The sequence below is a fragment of the Cyanistes caeruleus genome, chromosome 3 (genome assembly GCF_971803275.1).
Source record: "Cyanistes caeruleus chromosome 3, bCyaCae1.hap1.1, whole genome shotgun sequence".
Taxonomy (NCBI): Eukaryota; Metazoa; Chordata; class Aves; order Passeriformes; family Paridae; genus Cyanistes; species Cyanistes caeruleus.
In genome coordinates, this window is record NC_141703.1 from 80,826,044 (window position 1) to 80,845,176 (window position 19,133).

Consider the following 19,133-nt stretch of genomic DNA (forward strand, 5'->3'; position numbering starts at 1 on the left):
CCTCCTGCTCCCAGGCACCCACCACAGCAGCCCCTGGGGATGGCCATGCCTGGGCCATGCCTGGGACATGCCTGGGCCATGCCTGGGCCATGCCTGGGACATGCTGGCTGCTCTGCCCTTACACCTGGCTGTAGCAGGGCCCAACAGACCGAATGGGCCTGTTGGCAAAACACAAGTCTGTGCACTTCACTTTTGTGAATTCACAGTGATTTCCAGGGAATGGACAAAGCAGGGAGCTAGAGGAAACAGGCACATCCATCTCTGGTTTCCTCTCCTGCTTTGTCCGTGCAGTAAATTTTGGAGGTTAAAGCTATAAAATGCACACCACCCTGTCTGACCCCGGCCCTTGGCAAAGCAGCACCGCTCCCTCCCACAATGATTACCCACAGGAGAAAGGTGTTTCTGTGCATTACTGGTTCAGGCAATTAATTTGCAGCCACGATAATGAATCTGAGACCTCTCTGCCTGATTTCTCCCTCGCTGCCAGGCGCTCAGCTGTCTGGGCAGAGTCCCTGGTAAGTAATTTCCCTGCATATCTCCTCAGGCCAATAGGAAACTCCATGAGTCACTTTCCTCCCTTTTAACAGCAGTAAGCGACAACTGGGAATCAGAAACTTCCTGTGAAAACAAAGGCACAAAGCCTTGCCTTGACAAGTCTAAATCACAAGGAAATCTTTGCCAGTCCCCCAGCTAAGGTTGCCATGCCTCTCCCCGCACTGCTCTGCTCTGTGCAGCAGCAGCCCCCAGCGCTGCTGGAGGTGTGGGAAGCTCGTCCCTCCCCACAGAATCGTGTAACCATTAAGGCTGGAAAAGACCATCAGGACTGAGTCCCACAGTTAACCCAGCACTGCCAGGTCCACCACTTAACCATGTCCCTCCCTCAGCAGCACACCAGCATGCTTTTTGAACACTTCCAGGGAAAGGGATTCATTCCACACTTTCTTGGGCAACCTCTTCCAATGCTTGACCACACTTTCTGTGAAGAAATTTTTACTAATATCCAATTTAAACCTCCCTTTATACAGTTTGAGGCCTTTTATTCTTGTTCTATTGCTTTTTATTTGTGAGAAGAAACTGACTCCCACCTGGCTACAGCCTCCTTTCAGGCAATTGTGGAAAGTAACAAGGTCCCCCTGAGCTTCCTTTTCTCCAGGCTAAACACCCCCAGCTCCCTCAGCTGTTCTTTACAGCACTTGTGCCCCAGACTCTTCCCCAGCTCCGCTGCCCTTCTCTGGACACGCTCCAGTCCCTCAATGTCTTTGTTGCACTGAGGGGCCCAGAACTGAACACAGGATCTGAGGTGAGCCCTCACCAGTGCCCAGTACAGGGGACAATCCCTGCCCTGCTCCTGCTGGCCACACCATTACTGATCCAGGCCAGGGTGACACTGGCTCTCTTGGCCATCTGGGACCTCTGCTGGATCAGGTTCAGCCATTCATTGACCACTCCCAGGTCCTTTTCTGGTGGGCAGCTTTCCAGCCATGCATCCATGCTGCATCCATACCTCTAAATTGAAGGGTGCCAGGGGATGTTGCTCCTGGGAGCATACCTGGGACATGTCCAGAAGTTTACATGGGCCAGACCTCATTCCCTCTGGTCAGTGGCTGCACCAAGGGGCTGGCCTTGGCAAAAGGACCCTTGAACCCCTGTTGCAATATTGGAGGCAGAAAGCTTCCCAGCATTATCACAGCTCACAAAATGCATGCAGAAGTGGCAGCACAGAAGGTCCTTGGAGGTTTTCACATCTGAAAGGAGCACACTACTGTCAAGTTCAACTGAACCTCAGGTGGATTTTGAGAATCATGATTTAAGGCTGAACCTCCAAAAATGGAGACTGATACTCCTAAGTCACTTAGGAATCTAGTCTGTGCTATTAACCATTGCAGGAGGGAACAGAGATCTTGCTTGTACATGACAGCATAAAGTGCTTTTATTGTCAAGTCTTGGGTAACATTGCCCAACACAGCATGCAAAATGTAATTTTTTTCCTTATCAAGCAGAAAACTCTTTAAAATGAAAAAAGACTTGTTCCAGGGATCTGAGCTAATGTCTAAAAACATGGCCTCAACCCCCCCAGGTTCCCAGGAAAATCACTTTGCATTGCTACACACACTGTTTTATTTGGACTCGCTCTCATCTCTGAGAATATTCTCCTCCCACTCCAACTTATTACAGCAAAATAATTTAAAACTAACTCATGGAATCAAAAATTAATCCCATGCTGAGTGGTATTATGATTGCTGGAGCAAGCAGTAATTCCTGCCCAGCATCCTTGTCTGTGTACAGATCAAAGCCAGCATTAAAGTCAAACACATCCTCAGCTAAGAAGGGCAGCCCCACCACTGCTGTTCCCAGCTGAGCAAAAAGGCTGAGCTCGCCCCATTGGATCATCTTTGGACTTTACATGCCCTAGAGCTGGGATGCAGATAATCTTCAACAGCTGTAGGTTACACTGGGGTTGGATGAGGACCATGAGGTTGAAGGGGGACACACAGGTGAGCAGAAACTCCAGCTGAGGTGAGCAGGACTTCAGTATTCATCTTCCCACAGGAGCACCGTGAAGGCTGTTACCCAGGCTCCCTCTTTCCCAGAGACACATGAAGCCTGAAGTCATGCTCACAAACAGCTGATCATCAGAGACTGCATGGAGCTGAGTTCCCAGGCAGGCCAGCATGTGAAGGGCACTATCAAAGGGGAGGTTTTCCATCAGAGCAGCTTTGTTCTGTGTGTTGCACATCGCAGGGAGCCGCTGGGCACAGCTCTGACGGCAGTGGCCAGTCTGGCTCGGTCCCCTTTGCTGGGACTGCTCTAATCTGCCCAGTCCTTGGCTGACTCCAGTAGTGACTTGAGAAACAGGCTCCAAGTCATCAGAGGAAGCCTGCGGTGGTGAGTGGCCTTGGGTTTAACAATCCCTAGTTTGTTCTTGTGGCCGCTGGTTTCCTGCCCAGGTTCCAGCAGGCTGTGCCTGGCCAGATGAAGCTGGTCCCATATAGAAAAACCCACGACAGGTGATAAGCCTGCAAGCATAAAGTAGAGCTATCAGGGCACATCCCCTGCATGAGCAACACTGCTTTGCTTTTGGGATCCACAACAGTTTGTGCTTCACTGACAGTGGTGGGACAAAGTACCTGACTGAACAAGACACCTGTTGATTTCCAGGACACCTCCTTGCTGTCCCTGTGACCTTGCAGGGGATTAAGCTGTACTCATAGAAACCAGCTGTATTTCCTCATCACTCCTGACACATGAGCTGGGAAATCAAGGCCATCAGTGCCTTCAAGGATGACTTTTGTCCAAGTGACTGTTCCTCACTGCACACTAACTACAGCTGCTCCAGGTGAACACAATGCACAGATAATACTGTCTCAAACCCATATGGCAGTGATGGCCATGGGTTAAGGACTGCACCACATGAGCCAATGTCTTTTTTAAGCCTTTGGGTATAGTTAGAGCTGACATTTTGGTCACCTTTTCAACTCACGTAAATGGTCACAGGAAGGAGTTACCCAGTTGAGTTACATGTAATGGTAAGGGGGAAAGTTTATTTTCTTTTTTATTTGCTTTACAGCCAATAGACAAAGAACAAACCAATATTTCTGGGCTCTTTAGATCTAGGTTTTTTGTTTGTCTCAAATTGATGCAGTGCAATCAGCAGTACTTTAAGGCAGGACTCACACCAGATCTGTTCATCCCAGCCCAATCTGTCCCCTCTTGCAAATTTTTACTGCCTTTAATAGGAAAGCAGGTTTTCATTCTACAATACTAGGAAAATACAGAAAAAAAACCTCTTGCCTTTGTCCCTGACCCTGTGTAACCAGGTCTTCTGTAAACTTCAAGCAGGCCTGGGAACAATCTCATCAGCTCCTACCCCAGCAGCCACAGCAGCATTTTTTATGTCTGCTGAGGGGACAAAAACATTGACTGGATTCCATCATCATGAGAAGATTAATCATTCGCCTGGATTTCCAACCAGACTCCTCTTCCCTGGGTAAAACTTTGGCATTAATGTTTAAAATTCTTCTGACTGTTCTCCATTTCAATTAGCCAGTGGAAATCTCCCTGGCCTGTGCCAGGGAAAAAAACAGTCCTTTAGATTAAAGTGGGCTCTAATTCACATTTCTGCCTGCCACATTCAAAGTAGCATGTTTGTAAAGCAAGTGACCTGTTTGATGGAGATGGAAGGATATAATCCATCAGCTGCAAAGGGTGAGTGCTGTGCCCCGAGTGAAGTGATCTCATTTCAGTGTGGCAAGGGAGAGCACTGGGTGATTCTGCCAGTATATCCACAATGGCAATTTTAGGCTTCTTATGGGGGAAAAATTATTGCCTTATATCTTACCGTTAATGTACCTACAGGATAAATAAAACACCCAGGATCTGCTACTAAATAATAAGAAAACCCATGAAACTGTGTAGCTCAAGGAAAAGTGTAATGTTTTTCTGTTGCATTCTCAAAGGCATGAGAGAAAATGTATTGGTTTTGTCAAAGGAGGTGACTTGTGATGCACTCTCTCCCTGCAAATTGAGAGAAAAACCATTCTGGAAATAGAAACCTCCAGACGAGTATTTAGGCACAAAGCTACAGCCACCAAAATGACTTTGCTGACCTGAACTGCATTTTGCTACATCCCCCTAGTCCTGTGCTTTTGCACCAGAGCAAGGACTCATAACCCTGATGTAGTATCACATAAAAAGACCTCTAAAACCATTGAGTCTGGCCATAGAGAGCTTGGGCTCTGCCTCCCCTCCATGTTAAATGTAGTTGTGTAAAAAAAAATCCTCTAAATAGTAAAACCTCTGTATAAGCCTCACTGATTTTCTTGCTGCCTTTTTGTGCCTTGTCAATACATACACACTCAAGGACCACTTGTCCAGAAATATTTTCCTCTGACAGAGCTGGAACCTGAAGCTGCATACAAGCTGTTCTGAATTTGAGCATAAGGCTGGGCTCACACCACAGCAGACAGTTCTACCTGGGATGTCACCAGGAACCTGGAAAAAAAACCTTTCCCATGTCCTCAAACATAGGCAAAAAGCACAGTGGCTTGGGAAAAAAGGCAGGGAAACTCACAAAGGGGAATGACCCAGCACTGGGATGAGCAGAGGTGAGGGAGGAATGAAGAAGTAAGCCATAGGCCTCGCTTGTTTCTGGGAGCCCTGAATGAAGCAGCAGCCTCCTGAGATGCCCACAGGGAGCCAAGCACTGTTGCCTTGAGCAGGACTCCCTAAGGACACCCAAACCTCTGCCACAGAACTGTGACATTTCAGGTTGACTCACCACCTCCCACCAACTCCTGTGCAAGCCTATCACCGTATTCCTCTTTGTAGAATAAACTTTTGCAAGAAGTTTGGCATCATCAAAGAGACACTCATCCTATGATCACAAACACTGGAGGCAGAAAGCGCAGTCACACGCAGCCCAACCATCCAGCCCCGTGGCAGGCAGAGCCCGGGCTGTGCAGCTCTTCCCTGCCGGCACATCGGGAGATGTGGTTTGCCGTTTAAAAAGGAAACAGTAACATCAACTTGCATCACCTCATTATGCCCAGAAATGCAGAGCTGAAGCTACCAGCTGAACTGCTCCGGTGTTACTTCTTCACTGACATTGCATTAAGACTTTATTTTGCAACAAATTTAAGTGCTCGGTGGCATTCCTGGCATTCCTTCACCACCAAGAATCATTCCAGGGCTGATGCCTGCAGACTGAAGGAGAGTCCACTTGGATTAGATGTAAGAAAGAAGCTTTTTACAAGGAGGGTGGTGAGACACTGGCACAGGTTGCCCAGAGAGATGGTGAATGTTCCTTGGAAACATTCAAGGCCATGTTGGATGGGGCTCTGAGCAACCTAGTCTAGTGGAAGGAGTCCCTGTCCATGGCAGGAAGCTTTGGAACTAGGTGACCTTTAAAAGGTCCCTTCCAACCCAAACCATTATATGATCTTATGACTTCATTTTACTTATGACTCCAGAGAGCTTATTAAAAACATGGCCAAAAAAATAACTTTTTTAAGCAGCAATCGTTTATTATTGGGAAGAACATTAGGACTTTATTTTTTTTTTTCTCTTACATATATTCAATTTGAATAAAAATAATTTAAAAATTTTTATTTTCTCTTTATATTACATGAAAATAACTTGAAACAAGAACTGTGAATTTTGGAAGCAAGAAACATTGACAAAACTGTTATTAAGCTGCTGAGATGTAGTTGGATTTTTTTTCCCAAAAAAAATCCCTCAAATAGAGAAACAATCAAATTGTCATTCCAGTGGAGAAACTTAATCCATTTATAAAATATCTTTAAGTTTGAGAATGGTATATAGTTACACTAGAAAGTATTAATAATATAGTGTGTGAGTTCTAATATACCACCTAAAATATATAACTTCTCAGACTTTACAAGGTCAAATACTTTAGACCATATTCCAGTGGAAAAACACTACAAATCTCTTACAATCCTTTTAAAGTTCTTGTTCAATTAACTTTTATTTCCTTTTTAGGAATTCAAATATAATTCCAAGCAACAAAATATTGCATACAAACTAGCTTACAGAACTTTATTCACACTAAATTGGACAACCACTGTTTCAAAGGATGAAGCACCTTTAGTAACAGTGACCAAACATCACTGTTAGTGTAGCTGATGAAGAAGCAGATTTTGTGCACAAATTGGTAAAATTTTCATGACAATAAATCTGGTAAAAATTACAGTATATTCAGTATTAAGAAATTCAGCTATCTGGAATTAAAATATATTTATGGCTGGGGTAGGATTACAGTGTTAGAAAACAAAGAGTCTACTAATTAGTCCAGTTCATATTATCTGATAAAGACTTCCAATAAAACACTGATTTCTTCTTGTTTTTGTTTTTAAAATACATGCAACCTACTGCAATTTCCCTGGCTTATCTCGCCTGTTTTCAGTTTTTTTCAATTGAATGTGAATATAGTTCCTCTTTTCATTAACTTCTAGGGTAATGAACACCATTCAGCATCACCTGAATGGGTTATAATTTTAAAAAGCCCAAGAAAGCAAGGGAAAAAAAAAAAGCAATTAGCATGTCAAGGTCTCACTTTAGAACACAAATCTGCAGAACTATGTACAGTAAAAATGAGATGGACTTTGTGTAGGTAGCTATTTGCATTGAGTACCATATCAAGTTTAATGTAACTGTGCCAGTCATAGGTCTGACGGCCCGATGGGAAAACCACTCTTCACCAACTACAAGGAAAAAAGACTATTAATGATTGTCAAAACTGTTCTCTGTAACAGCCTAACCTCAGGGGTCAGTTCTCTTCCAAAGAAATGCTTGAATCACAGGCTGGTGCTGTAGCCTGACAAACAACCTGATGCCATCTAAGGTGACAATGTCAAACCCTTTCAGAAATAAACATTTTGCTTCAGTATATTTCAGCTGGGGAGGGGGGAGGTGTTTTGCTTTGTTTTGTTTTGTTCTTGGCTTTTTTTATTTTTGTAACTGTCGGCTGTTTCCAGCCCCATCTCAGAGGCTGGAAGGCTTCATTCCTTCCTCTGCCAGTTGTGTGCTTTTCCACTTGGCAGATGCTGACCACCACACCCACTGCTCCTTGGCGCACAGCAGCCACTGGTACCACCTTCTTGTTTCCCTTGTCCGTTATCTGCATCACCAGTGGAATTTACAGCCCTGGAATGTGATTTCTGAATCAATATGCATTTTCTTTTCCTAAGGAATGCCTCATTTTGCAACCACAGCTGTGTGAAAATACCCTAATTTTAACTAATGAGGGGGTGGTGGCTATTTTGAGACAAATCAGTGATGTAATTTAGAAAACCAGGGAGGCATTTTGACCAGTCTGCAGTATTTTTAAGATCAGGTAAAATTTTGGACCTAAACTATGCCAATTGTCTTCCTTTCTAAATTAAGAATTACTTTTAGTTTTACCAAGAAACATTCTACTGGTATGAACTATGGAATTTTTGAAATTATGAAGCATATTTATGTTTTACTTCTCTAAATATATTACTCATTTGTTTAATTCATTCAAGATTCTACCATACTGTCAACCAACTATAGTAATCCAGAAGTGTTTTCTGCTTATGGAAGGGGCTTAATCACTAAGCCACACTCCCCCTGCAAAGCTTCAGTATTTCTGATTGGTAAAAAGCATTTCTCATTGAAGTAATACTGAAGTGGAGCTCTAGCCCTCCTCCATATATATATGACTGTCAAGTTAATTAACTTTTCAGGACAAAATGCTGATCACATTCAATGATGAGCCACACTGCTGTGTTCAAGACAGCTCCAACGGTAGCTCTGGTGGCACAACTGTGTATCTTGGGTCAAGATTAGGCGTGAAATCCTTGAAGTTCTTAGATGCTTCAGTACCAAACACATCTAAAACTTTCCTGTTCATGAGAGCAAACCTGAAAAAGACAAGAAACATGAATGCATGTCTCACTTACTTACAAAAAAATAAAATTCTTTAATGTCATGAAAGTTTACCAAAATCTCTGACATACAGGCTTCAACCTGCACTCTTCAGAGACTGACAGTTTTTCACCTCGGGCAATAAAGATTTTTTAAAAAAATGCATTTGAAAAATGTGGCTACTAGTGTTTGTGTAAGTGTACATCAAATAATGCAACTTCTGAAAAAAAGAAGACTCCACTTCTACTTTCAATTCCACAAAAAAAAGACCAAACCAAACTACACTACTGTTCTCTCTCACTCCAGCAGAGCAAACTGTGGCCCTGCCTGCCCAAGTCTGGATGCCAATTTTACAGGTGTTACCTATTTCCATTTTGTTGTTCTTCACAACTATAGAATGAAAAGTGCATGAAATGTCAAAAGAAATTGTCTTTATGTAGAGAGTGTCAAAATTACTGTTACAGAGATTTGCTTCAGATAAAATAAATCAGAACTTCTATTCCTTCCTCTATTTCAACTAAGGCAAGTTTAGGATTAGGACAAAATGAAGAAATGCAGCCAAAACTGGACATCTGCACTAACATCATTCCCTGTATCATGTTTGTATGGCCTCAGAGGTTGCCTGAGGACTGCCTTCAGGCATCCCAAGGAAAGCTTCCCACTAAATCTTGCAATATATTCAATGATCTCATGTGTGTACTGTGCCACAGGGAGTGTAGGTTCAACATGCTCCAGGGACTGGCCTCTGATTTCACTTCTATTTTTACAGCCCAGAAAGCTCGTTGTCACAAGAAACATTACCTTTTATAACCCCATTCATAAACTGATCAAGATTTGCATGCCTTGTTCCTGCCACACACTGCACCAGTATGTAACAGTGTACACTTCATTAAACTGTATTTTTGTAAGTCAGTTACAGCAAGATCTCTTTTTAAAAGGACATTTTTTAGATTCCTGAAGCAAATAGGAAAAATAGTCAGTTAATATTACAGTGTATATTTATGACTGTGATCAGTGAATAATTTTCATTAGCTTTCCAAGAAAAAAAAAATCCTTTCTCAACTGAAACAGTTATAAAAAAAGTACTGAAATTCCCAAGTATTCTGAGGAGATATTCTGACATTTCTAGTAATGCTTTTAAACCCATAGTAATACCATGTTGCCAATCACTGTATACTGAGTGATTTCTTCAACATGTATAGTCATTCACTGGATTCTTCATGTTCCAGTGGAATCTGAAAGCATCCCATTCTCCAAGTGAACTAAAAAGGCTTCAAGTAAAACACTCAAAACACTCATCTGCTAAATAATTTTCACTTGAGTTAACTAGTGAAGACTAGGCTACTCCTGTCATTACACTAAACCCAGCAATGTCACTTCAGCAGCAAAGAACTTCAAGAGTACTGGAAACCGTTTGAAAAGCCAAGTAAATCCACAGGAAATTAGCCCTCATCTAGGGCTCTGCTGTTGACAGTGAATGACACAGAAAGCTGAGTGTGATCAATGACAGGTTTAGACAAGCCATAACACACCCCTGAGTACATACCTGCCCTTTGTTAGTCGTAAAAGAAATTTCCAGTATGAAGGTCTCAGGTTCTGAACTTCCATCACAGCCTGCAAGGAGAGGATTCTGTCAGAGCCAGTTGACAGTGTCAGGCAAAAGGTTCATCTGCTACATTAGGTTGTCAAAATTAGCAAAAGGATTGTTATGGAACTCATTTCTACTGCTCTCTGCTGAATTCAATGCTCTGTATGACCACCATCAGCACAGACTGATATTCCCAGAATACAATATTTTACCAGTGGTGACAATTAACTTACACCTCATTGCAGAGAAAGCAACAACAATCATTCCTATGTACATGACTTTAGACTGGTGGATGCCAAATTCACCTCCCACTTAATCCCCTATCCATTCTGCATTTCGTGATCCACCATTTCTTGTAGTCATATTTATATTTCATGTTACATTATCTTAGAAAATGTCATATAGCCAAAATCCATGTATTCTCTATTCCATTACTCTTCTGGGTCACTTAGAAATATAGCGAATAATAAGCATCTCAGCATAGATCCTTTTCCTAATTTCTCCTTCTGTCTTCCTGCTAAACCTAGGAATTTGTTTCTAGTTTTGGATTTGCTTTCCAATTAGTTATTAAGTAATCAAAAAACACTTCTTTTCTCATTTGAACTTTTTGTCTGTGAGTCTCACACGACTGTTCCTGACAGCAGTATTTCAGAGACCTTCAGGCACATGCCAAGTACTAAAATACCAATTTACTTTGATTCTAGACTTAGAGATATTCCCAAGTACAGGGGAACAATGAGGAGGAGGAGCATCTCTTAAAGGTCCGGTTAAGCACAAGACTGCAGAAGATTGCTTTAGGATCATTTTATATTCTCTTTGTTGGGGGCCACAAAAAATATACATCATTATGGAGGTCCAGAGAATATGCAGTTCATGCAGTAATGTTTCAGCAGAAGGTCTAGAAACAGTGAGGTGCAGTAGAATAGTGGAGCTATTTGGGTAGCACTGAATAGTTGCTTTTCTAGCCGATTCAGATGATAAAAGAACTGAAGGTAAAGGCATGTAGCTAGCTTGAGGAGTGCAAAAGATGGCAACTACAACTTGTGTCAAATGTAATACCTCAGGTTTTCACTATTTTTTTGCAAACTTTTTCAACTAGGTAACATTAATTCAAGTCAGCCAACAGTGGAAACTTTCACTTGATTTAAAAAAACACATTGTATTACACTGTTTGTCTTCTTGAGAAACTGTCCTTTCACATGCATATGGAAGTTTATACATTAATGTTCATCTTCTGGGTGAGTGCATTTTAAGGTCCTTTCCAAAAAATTTAATGCTTTGTATAATGTATTCAGGTATAAGCACAGAAGAAATTGAGTCCTAGAAATGACCTTCCCACAGTGACATTCAAAACCAGGATGCAGGAGCCCCAGGATGCAGCAGCAAGATGCTGTGAATCACTACATCTCACCACCCTTTCTACGGAACTGTCTCCCTGTGCTCCTCTTTACATTTAACATTTGATTTAAAGAACTTCATGCTCTCTTAGAGAACATACTTACTGCCTGAAAGCATATCGATGTAGAAATGGCATAGATGATGCTGTCTGCGTGAGGAAAATAGGGAACCTTCCCTGCTTCAATGCCTTTGAAGTATATAGTCTATAAAAATAAAGAATGTTGAATGCAACAAAACCAAAGTATCTTTTTGCTTTTTATTTTACCATTTAGAAAAAAAAAAACAAACATCAACTTTGTATTTTTTTATATGCCCACAAATGTGACATTGATTAAGACAGATTATAGAAGTTGGACAAGATCAATCTAATAAGATGCTATTAATGCACAGAACAGGACTAGCAACACCTTGGGTGTTACAGAACCTAAAGATAAAAAGGGCAAATTTTGCTCTGTTATATTCTTCTTTTTAAAAAAGCAAAAGAACAATGCAATAACTATTCCAACAAAGTGAATATTCACTGTTCTTAAACAGCTTGAAATCACATACTTTACTTTCTGAGAAAACATGTACAGTTTATTTTCCTGAGCACAGCCTGACCTTGCAAAGCAGCACACGCCTCTTTGGTCAGTTACCCTTGGCTTGCGTAAGATGATAAAAGTAGTAAAAAAAAAAAAAAAAAAAAAAAAAAAAAGGAAAAGAAAGAACACACAGCACTTTTCTTATTTCACTGTATCCATATCTCAAAGTCCAGAGAAAACCATTACCAATACAAGCTAATACTGACTTTTTACAACTGGTGCTCTAAAAGTCAATATGGGTAACTCAGATTTACCTTTGTAAGACCTATACTGAACTGCCTTCAGAGGCTGGATAACCAGGAGGAGGAACAGAGAGTATCTTCCCTTTTTATGTTTAATTTTATGTGTAACAAAAAGAAGTTCCTTCTTTTTATATCCTTTAAAATGAATTCTGCTCTGGTAATGGAGGGGGATAAATATCACTAGAGAACAAGGCCTTGAAGATCTGCAGGAGAAATATGTGTTTCAGGTATGATGCAAAGTGAGAGACCATGATCAACTCATTCCAGTGGTGCTGGGGAGTTAACCATGACTAAGTCTCAGTTTTCTGGAAAAATCACAGTAAGAAATCAAATGCTGGTTAGAAAAGTATAATCAACATACCCAAACTCCATTTTTTTCCCTGGGCTCCTAATTTTAACAAGTTCAGAGAAATAATTCAAGCCTGAAGACTAGTAATTAGAGCAAAGTTCATTCCAAAGCTGGGAATTCAATCAGCTGTAGTACACTGACAAACAACTTCAGCTATAGACTAAAACCTAAGCTATTCTGAGTTATCGTAGACTGTTGAATGCCAAAATTAGGGAACAAAGGCAGGAAGTTAAGCTGTAGCTTTTGGCAATAAATCTGCAATTAAGGACTAGGTCTGATTTATGTTTCTGGCAGAATAGACATTCTTGGAACTTTCTGATTTGAAAAATCTGCAAAAACTACAAAGCAAAGGGTTGTCAGGAGATTAAAAAAATCATGGAGAATATACATGAAGATCAGTGGATAAAGGACATTTAAAAAGAGTTAAAGAAAAGAAACTAAGAAAGAAAGAAAAATGAGACCACATGGCAGCATTGCCTCTTGGCACACATGTACTGAAATACCATCACCATACAACTTTATATTTTACTGGAATTGCCTGACGAAATGCCTTGAAAAAATAGATGAAATGAAGATCTCTTTTAGAAGGGTAATAACTTACCTCTACTAATTTAGACACCAGATACATAGAGATAGTTGTACTTTTGTAAAACATCATAGAAATTCCTGCTAGACACCCTGTAACAATTAGAAAAGCATTGTTAAGGTTGTGATTTGTGTTGTTAAGGTCACTGTTGTGTGTCAGCCCAACAAACACTGCACAGGACTATTTATTTTTGTTGCTACAGACAGCACAGTTCAGTGATGTTCTTTCGCTGCCCATCCAAATATGGTTTGTATGACTAAAAAAAGAGAAAGTTTCAAAATGTTGTAACAAATCTGTACTTCAGTGCTCAGGAGCACACTAACAAATTTCTCTGGTCTCTGTGGGATGAGAGCTCCAACATGCGACAGATGCGCACGTAGGAAGGGCCTCACCACCACATGAATTTCATGGCAAAAGTTTCTTTCTTTGTACCCAGTGGAGCCCAATGTGTATTCTGTGACATATGTGGAAGAGTCAGTGTTTTCATCTCACATCTCTACAGCTGCAAATTAAAGGACAAGTTTATATTTGTGCACACAGTAATATACCTGGAGATGACCATAAACACCGTATTTGACCGAATTTATCTTACAGTTTTAATTGCAACTCTTTCTTTGACACTACTAGAAGCACCACTGTCACTTTGACAAAACCTTGATGTACACAGTCCTATTTTTATCCCAGAAAAAGGAATAGGAGGACAGACAAGAGGGATACTTACAGAGTCCCAACACACACAACACTAACTTTTCATGGACTCACCAGCTACAAGCGCATGAAGTTCATCATCTAGGTTTCGGACCCAGCGCAGAAAGCAACTTGTACCCTGTAGGTGAACAGAATACAGGCTGAGCCTTGCTCATTTCTTATAACACACATTACCTTATAATCTAGTAATATAGCACACAGTATGAATTAAGAGTGTAGTGTGATAATGCCCATAAGCACAGAATCATAAAATGGTTTGTGTTGGAAGGGACCTTAAAGATCATCTTGTTCCATCTCTCCTGCCACGGGCAGGGACAACTTCCACTAGACCAGATTGCTCAGAGCCCCATCCAGCCTGGCCTTGAACAGTTCCAGGAATAATGCATTCTTCTGCTTGGTAAGGCTGTTACAATAAAAGGCAATCTAATTGTTAAGTGAGGAAGCAAACTTTCCCATTGTAAGAGTACTGTGAGGGAAATGTAAAATCACACTGCAATTTCTTAAGAGCTGTAGAAATTTTCATTACTGAGACACGTTATGTCTGATTTGGCAATCTTTACCACATCAAGAAACACTAAATTACACCAACAGAAACACAAGAAATCAACACAACTAAAGAAGAAGTTTTTTAAAAGCACTGGTGACACTGAAGTCCAGAGACTGGACATAGTACCCATAACATTTCAGTTTCTTAAATTTAAAATTTACTGCTCCTATTTCTTTCAAAATCAGAGAGCAGATTAACCTAATTTGAATTTCAATCTAATACCAAAGCTAATCTTGAATTCATGTCATCCTCATTTGCTGTACCTCTCTGGACTCTTTCCCAGGATAAAGGTTTTTTCAACTACATACCAAAACTCCAGATATTTTTTCATCCAATAAATTCTGGAACTAGGAAAACATAATAATCTAAAAAAGCAAAACTGCATATTCCCTCAGATGCAAAATGCCCCAAGCATTTATTTTTTTCTTGCCATGGTCCAATTTTTTTGAGTGACTAGAATCTTTGCTGCCCTACATGCCTATTTAGACTGAAAGAAAAATATAATGCAACTGAAATATGTGTAAGTTATAAAATGCAAACAATAACATATAGTAGATCAGAGAATTGGAGGATCATTTAGCATGGAAAGAAATTTTAAGATTAAGTCCAACTGTTAATCTAGCATCCACCAAGTCCACCACTAAACTATATCCCCAAGTGCCACATCTACACACCTTTTCAACACTTCCAGAGACAGCAATTCCACCACTTTCCTGGACATCCTGTTCCAGTACTTGACAACCCTTTAAGTGAAGGAAGATTTCCTACTATTGAATATAAACCCCCCCTGGGCAACTTGAGGCCAATTCCTCTTGTCCTTTCCCTTGCTACTTGGGAGTAGAGACTGACCTACACCTGACTGCATCCTCCTTTCAGGCAGTTGTACAGAGCAATAAGGTCTCACCCGAGTCTCCTTTTCTCCAGGCTAAATACCCTCACCTTCCCCAGCCATTCCTCACCAGACTTGTGCTCCAGACCCTTCCTCAGCTCTGTTGCCCTTCTCTGGACACGCTCCTGCCCCTCAATGTCTTTCTTGTAATGAGGAGCCCAAAATTGAACACAGTACTCAAGGTGCAGAGCACATACTTAAAAAAATAGTAAATAAAGGTCAGAATATGTCACCCTCATAAAAAGAGTATCCACTGGGCCAAATTGCACCTCTCAACTGGAGCTTTCAAACACATCAAAATCTTCTTAGCTTTTGCAATTTAAATGCTTTTCTTCTCTAAAGGTTTCCTTCCTTAAAGTTTAAGCAAAAAATTTCATTTTTAAGCAAACTCTGAACAGCTCATTTGCACTTTGCCTTCAAAAATTTTAGACTCTGTAACCTACAAATTCTTGTCTCTCAATTTAATTACTAATCAAATGAAATGCTGTCTTGCTTATGTGTAAGACCTCCTTTTTTATTTTTCAGTAAATAATATTTACCCTGAATAATACAGCATGATCTTGAATTTTCAGAGCAAGTAAAGTGGCAGTTGAAAAATGCCATGTGATTAAGAATATAAAAGTGCAAAAGATACTTCAGCACTGCACTGTGCAATATATTCTGCATTAGAGTGTGTGCTTTGCCACATTCTCTTTTGGCATAAATAAACATAATTTGATTAATTCTAACCATGCTGTATGAATGCCTATCAGCTCACAATCTGTCACCTTCTAATGGGGTAGAAAGGATAGACTTCCAAGCAGTAAGTGCAATGTCTCTTCAGCTACATACTGTATGTTCTTCAGTCCCCTGCTATTTAGTGTCAAGTAAGAATTCCAGATATGTGAGCCAGCAAAATGTGTACATGGCTTCTCTCTGGCAACACAGACACTACTGCAGCCACGACTTGTGCCTGCACTAAACTGCTTTTGTGTAGCAGCAAATCCCTCTGCTGTCTGAATTCACTTTCTCTGAAGTACTCGCTGTCTCCTGATCTTGAAAACAAATTGAAAAATCCATCTGGTTTATTTAGAAATTACAGAAAAAACACACAGAATGGAAGAATAGCTTTCTGTTTACTGTTACTGTTTGATTACTGCAATAGCATAAAATTTGTCAGTGACATACTGTAGGAAACAGTACCAGTACTATTAAGCAGCTTGACTTTTTAGCTCTTTGTGATATTCTGAAAAGGGAAATAAAAACCACAGCATTTGTAATTTCTTTATGCTAGAAACTTACTTTGTATATACTGACAAAAGATCCCAGGAAAGCTCCAAGCTGGAAATTTTCCTTGTTGTAGAAGAGGGAAAGTAGCCGTGATGGTTGTGTAAGCAGATGCCGGAAGGTGGAAGGAATCCGAAGGCAACACTGGATCAGGTAACCAATGCTAAACATCCTAATGAAGCCCTAGAGAAAAGAAAGAGAGATTTTGTGGTAAGAAACCACCAATTCTGAAAAAGGAAAAGCAAAATCTTCTACAGAAGTTTTTATTTTTGACATCGAATAGTTTAAAACCCACTCTGAAGGTAATATGTAAAATGCATAAATGTATCCTATTCCCACCTTCAAACTCAAGAGTTTTCTTTTTCCCAGTTACCCTGTAAAATAGCAAAAGCAGTAGAATCACAGACAATTGACTCTTCTTTAATTTCTATGAATTTCTGAAAGTTCTCAAGAGAGAGACTTCTCTTGTATTCCAAAATTCTGTCCTTTAAAATAATCCTGATGACTTCATTTCCCTGTTACTGACCAGCTTTTAACCACAAATGAGTTTATAGAGGAAAGCAATGTTGTGGAAAAAAAGAACACTTCTACACTCAAATGTCTGGAGAAAACAGTAAGGTGGAAAAAGTCCACCAAAAATAAATTTCAGAAAGTGTGAGAATTAGAAGTTAACCCTGGTGGCTTGGCACATGCTCACGGACTTTGCCTCAGCCAAACATGAGGTTGTCAGATGCCTGCAGCAAGGGAAAGGGAGAAACTGGAAGAGACTTCATGTGCAGAGCTAGTGAGAAAAGATAAACTGGGTTCCAAAGAACTTACTTACTATTCCACCTTGGATAAAGATCTGTTTTCTTTTGCTTCTTTTTTAACATGATACAAAACCACACTAATTTTTTTTCTAAATTATTCTCCCCAGTTTCTTCTAATTTCCTCCAATGCTTCCTACCATTATTCCTACCCTAAGGTGAACCTTTTTTAATAATTCTGAATAAATGTTACCCAGTTTTTGTTTGGAAGATGCTTTGTGTGAGAACTATTTCTGCACTCACCCGCAAATAAGGCAGGCACCTTATTCAATTACAATGACAGGGACACAATGCCAGTGACAAAGAAATCTGGAAGAGAGTTTGACTGAGCAGCCTTTCAGACTCAGAAACTCAAACCATTTTTGCCTCCTAAAGAACTTTATAATGCATCATAAAGCTCATAAAAATTTATTGTGGTTAAACATCCAGTAATAAACTCTTCCTAAAGCAATTACTCTTCCTGCTATTCAAGAAGTGATTTATGAGAATCAAACGGAAGAAAATAAGTCATCCAATGATGCAACAGCATTTTTTTTTAATTGAAAAAATTCCATTCCTTCATGCCATTATAAAAAAAAAGAAAGAAAAGCCCTAAACCCAGCAGTTATGAACAAAGCCCAAAATATGAAACAACAGAATGGTGTGTTTGATGTTTTTACTGAGGAAATCATTACTTCAAATCATATCACACCTACAGGTGTTTTTTCACAGTTGCAGGAGGTATTATATCTTATAATCCATGTACATTATTGTAACTTTTATCTTCCATAAAAAGACCTCCAATGAGAACAGACATAGGACACAGCAGAGCACATGCTGGATGCTGTAATAAACACAAGTGAGCAAAGAAAACTCTGCTAAGAGCCATTCTCCACACAGGTTTTGAGTTGGAGCTCAGATCAGCCAGAAGTAGCAGCAGTAGTGTAACGACATATCTCCAGAATTTATTGAATAAACCTTTCTTTCTGCTTTTGAGAAACCAATTTCTTAATCATACATTCAAGATACTTGCTATGACTCAAATTCAGAAAAGCACATGCACATAAACAGAGTTCAGAAACATACCGAAAACTCAGTCAACCTGTTGCAATATATTAGGAATTAGTAAAGATAGTTAAAAGAAATTAATTAAGATATTTAATATTTATTCTGGGTATATAGTATATATATAGTATATATAGTGTGTGTGTATATATAGTATATAGTGTGTGTGTATATATATATATATAGTAGCCCACATTCCTTCAACAGACAGAACTTTGAGAAAATCCTAAGAAAATAATCTCAGAGAAGTTGTGGATACCCCATTCCTGGATGGATGGGGCTTTGAGCAACCTGCTCTAGTGGAAGGTATCCCTGCCTGTGGCAGGGGGGCTGGAACGAGATGGTCTTTAAGCCCTTCCAACCCAAACCACCATATGGTTCTATGACCTTCTTTGAGGTCACCCTAACCACAAGTAAATTTGGAGAGTTATCTGGCCCTGTCCGCAGTGCCAGCAGAAAAAACAGACAACTGGACTTCTACTGCTGGCTAATGGCTCCTCACTGCAAAGAAGTGGAATCCGAAAGGGGAAAAATATTCTTCCACTGCTTCTGTCAGAGCTCCTTTCAGACATTTACAAGCACAAAGCATTTCAAGTATTTAAAGTTTGAAGGGAAGTCAATCAACTCAGGTGGAATGACACTATTGAATGTTATGTTAAAAGGCATGATGATGTCAATGAGCTAATGTGCATTTAAATGTGAAGCATTTAAAAGAGAATGCAA

At 40.2% G+C, this 19,133-nt stretch overlaps 1 protein-coding gene across 2 annotated transcripts in view; it reads right to left on the reverse strand.

The window, feature by feature from the left end:
• Nucleotides 1-6,002: 6,002 nt before the first annotated feature.
• TMEM135 (transmembrane protein 135) overlaps nt 6,003-19,133 on the reverse strand; it is a 157,794-nt gene continuing 144,663 nt past the window's right edge. For both annotated transcript variants that reach the window (XM_086882185.1, XM_086882186.1), the window contains exons 10-15: nt 16,576-16,743; nt 13,913-13,976; nt 13,166-13,242; nt 11,497-11,595; nt 9,953-10,020; nt 6,003-8,402 (exon numbers count right to left, since the gene is read on the reverse strand). In XM_086882185.1, the coding sequence (XP_086738311.1) occupies nt 8,270-8,402; nt 9,953-10,020; nt 11,497-11,595; nt 13,166-13,242; nt 13,913-13,976; nt 16,576-16,743 (609 nt within the window). In that variant the 3' untranslated portion in view covers nt 6,003-8,269. The remainder of the gene's footprint in view (nt 8,403-9,952; nt 10,021-11,496; nt 11,596-13,165; nt 13,243-13,912; nt 13,977-16,575; nt 16,744-19,133) is intronic.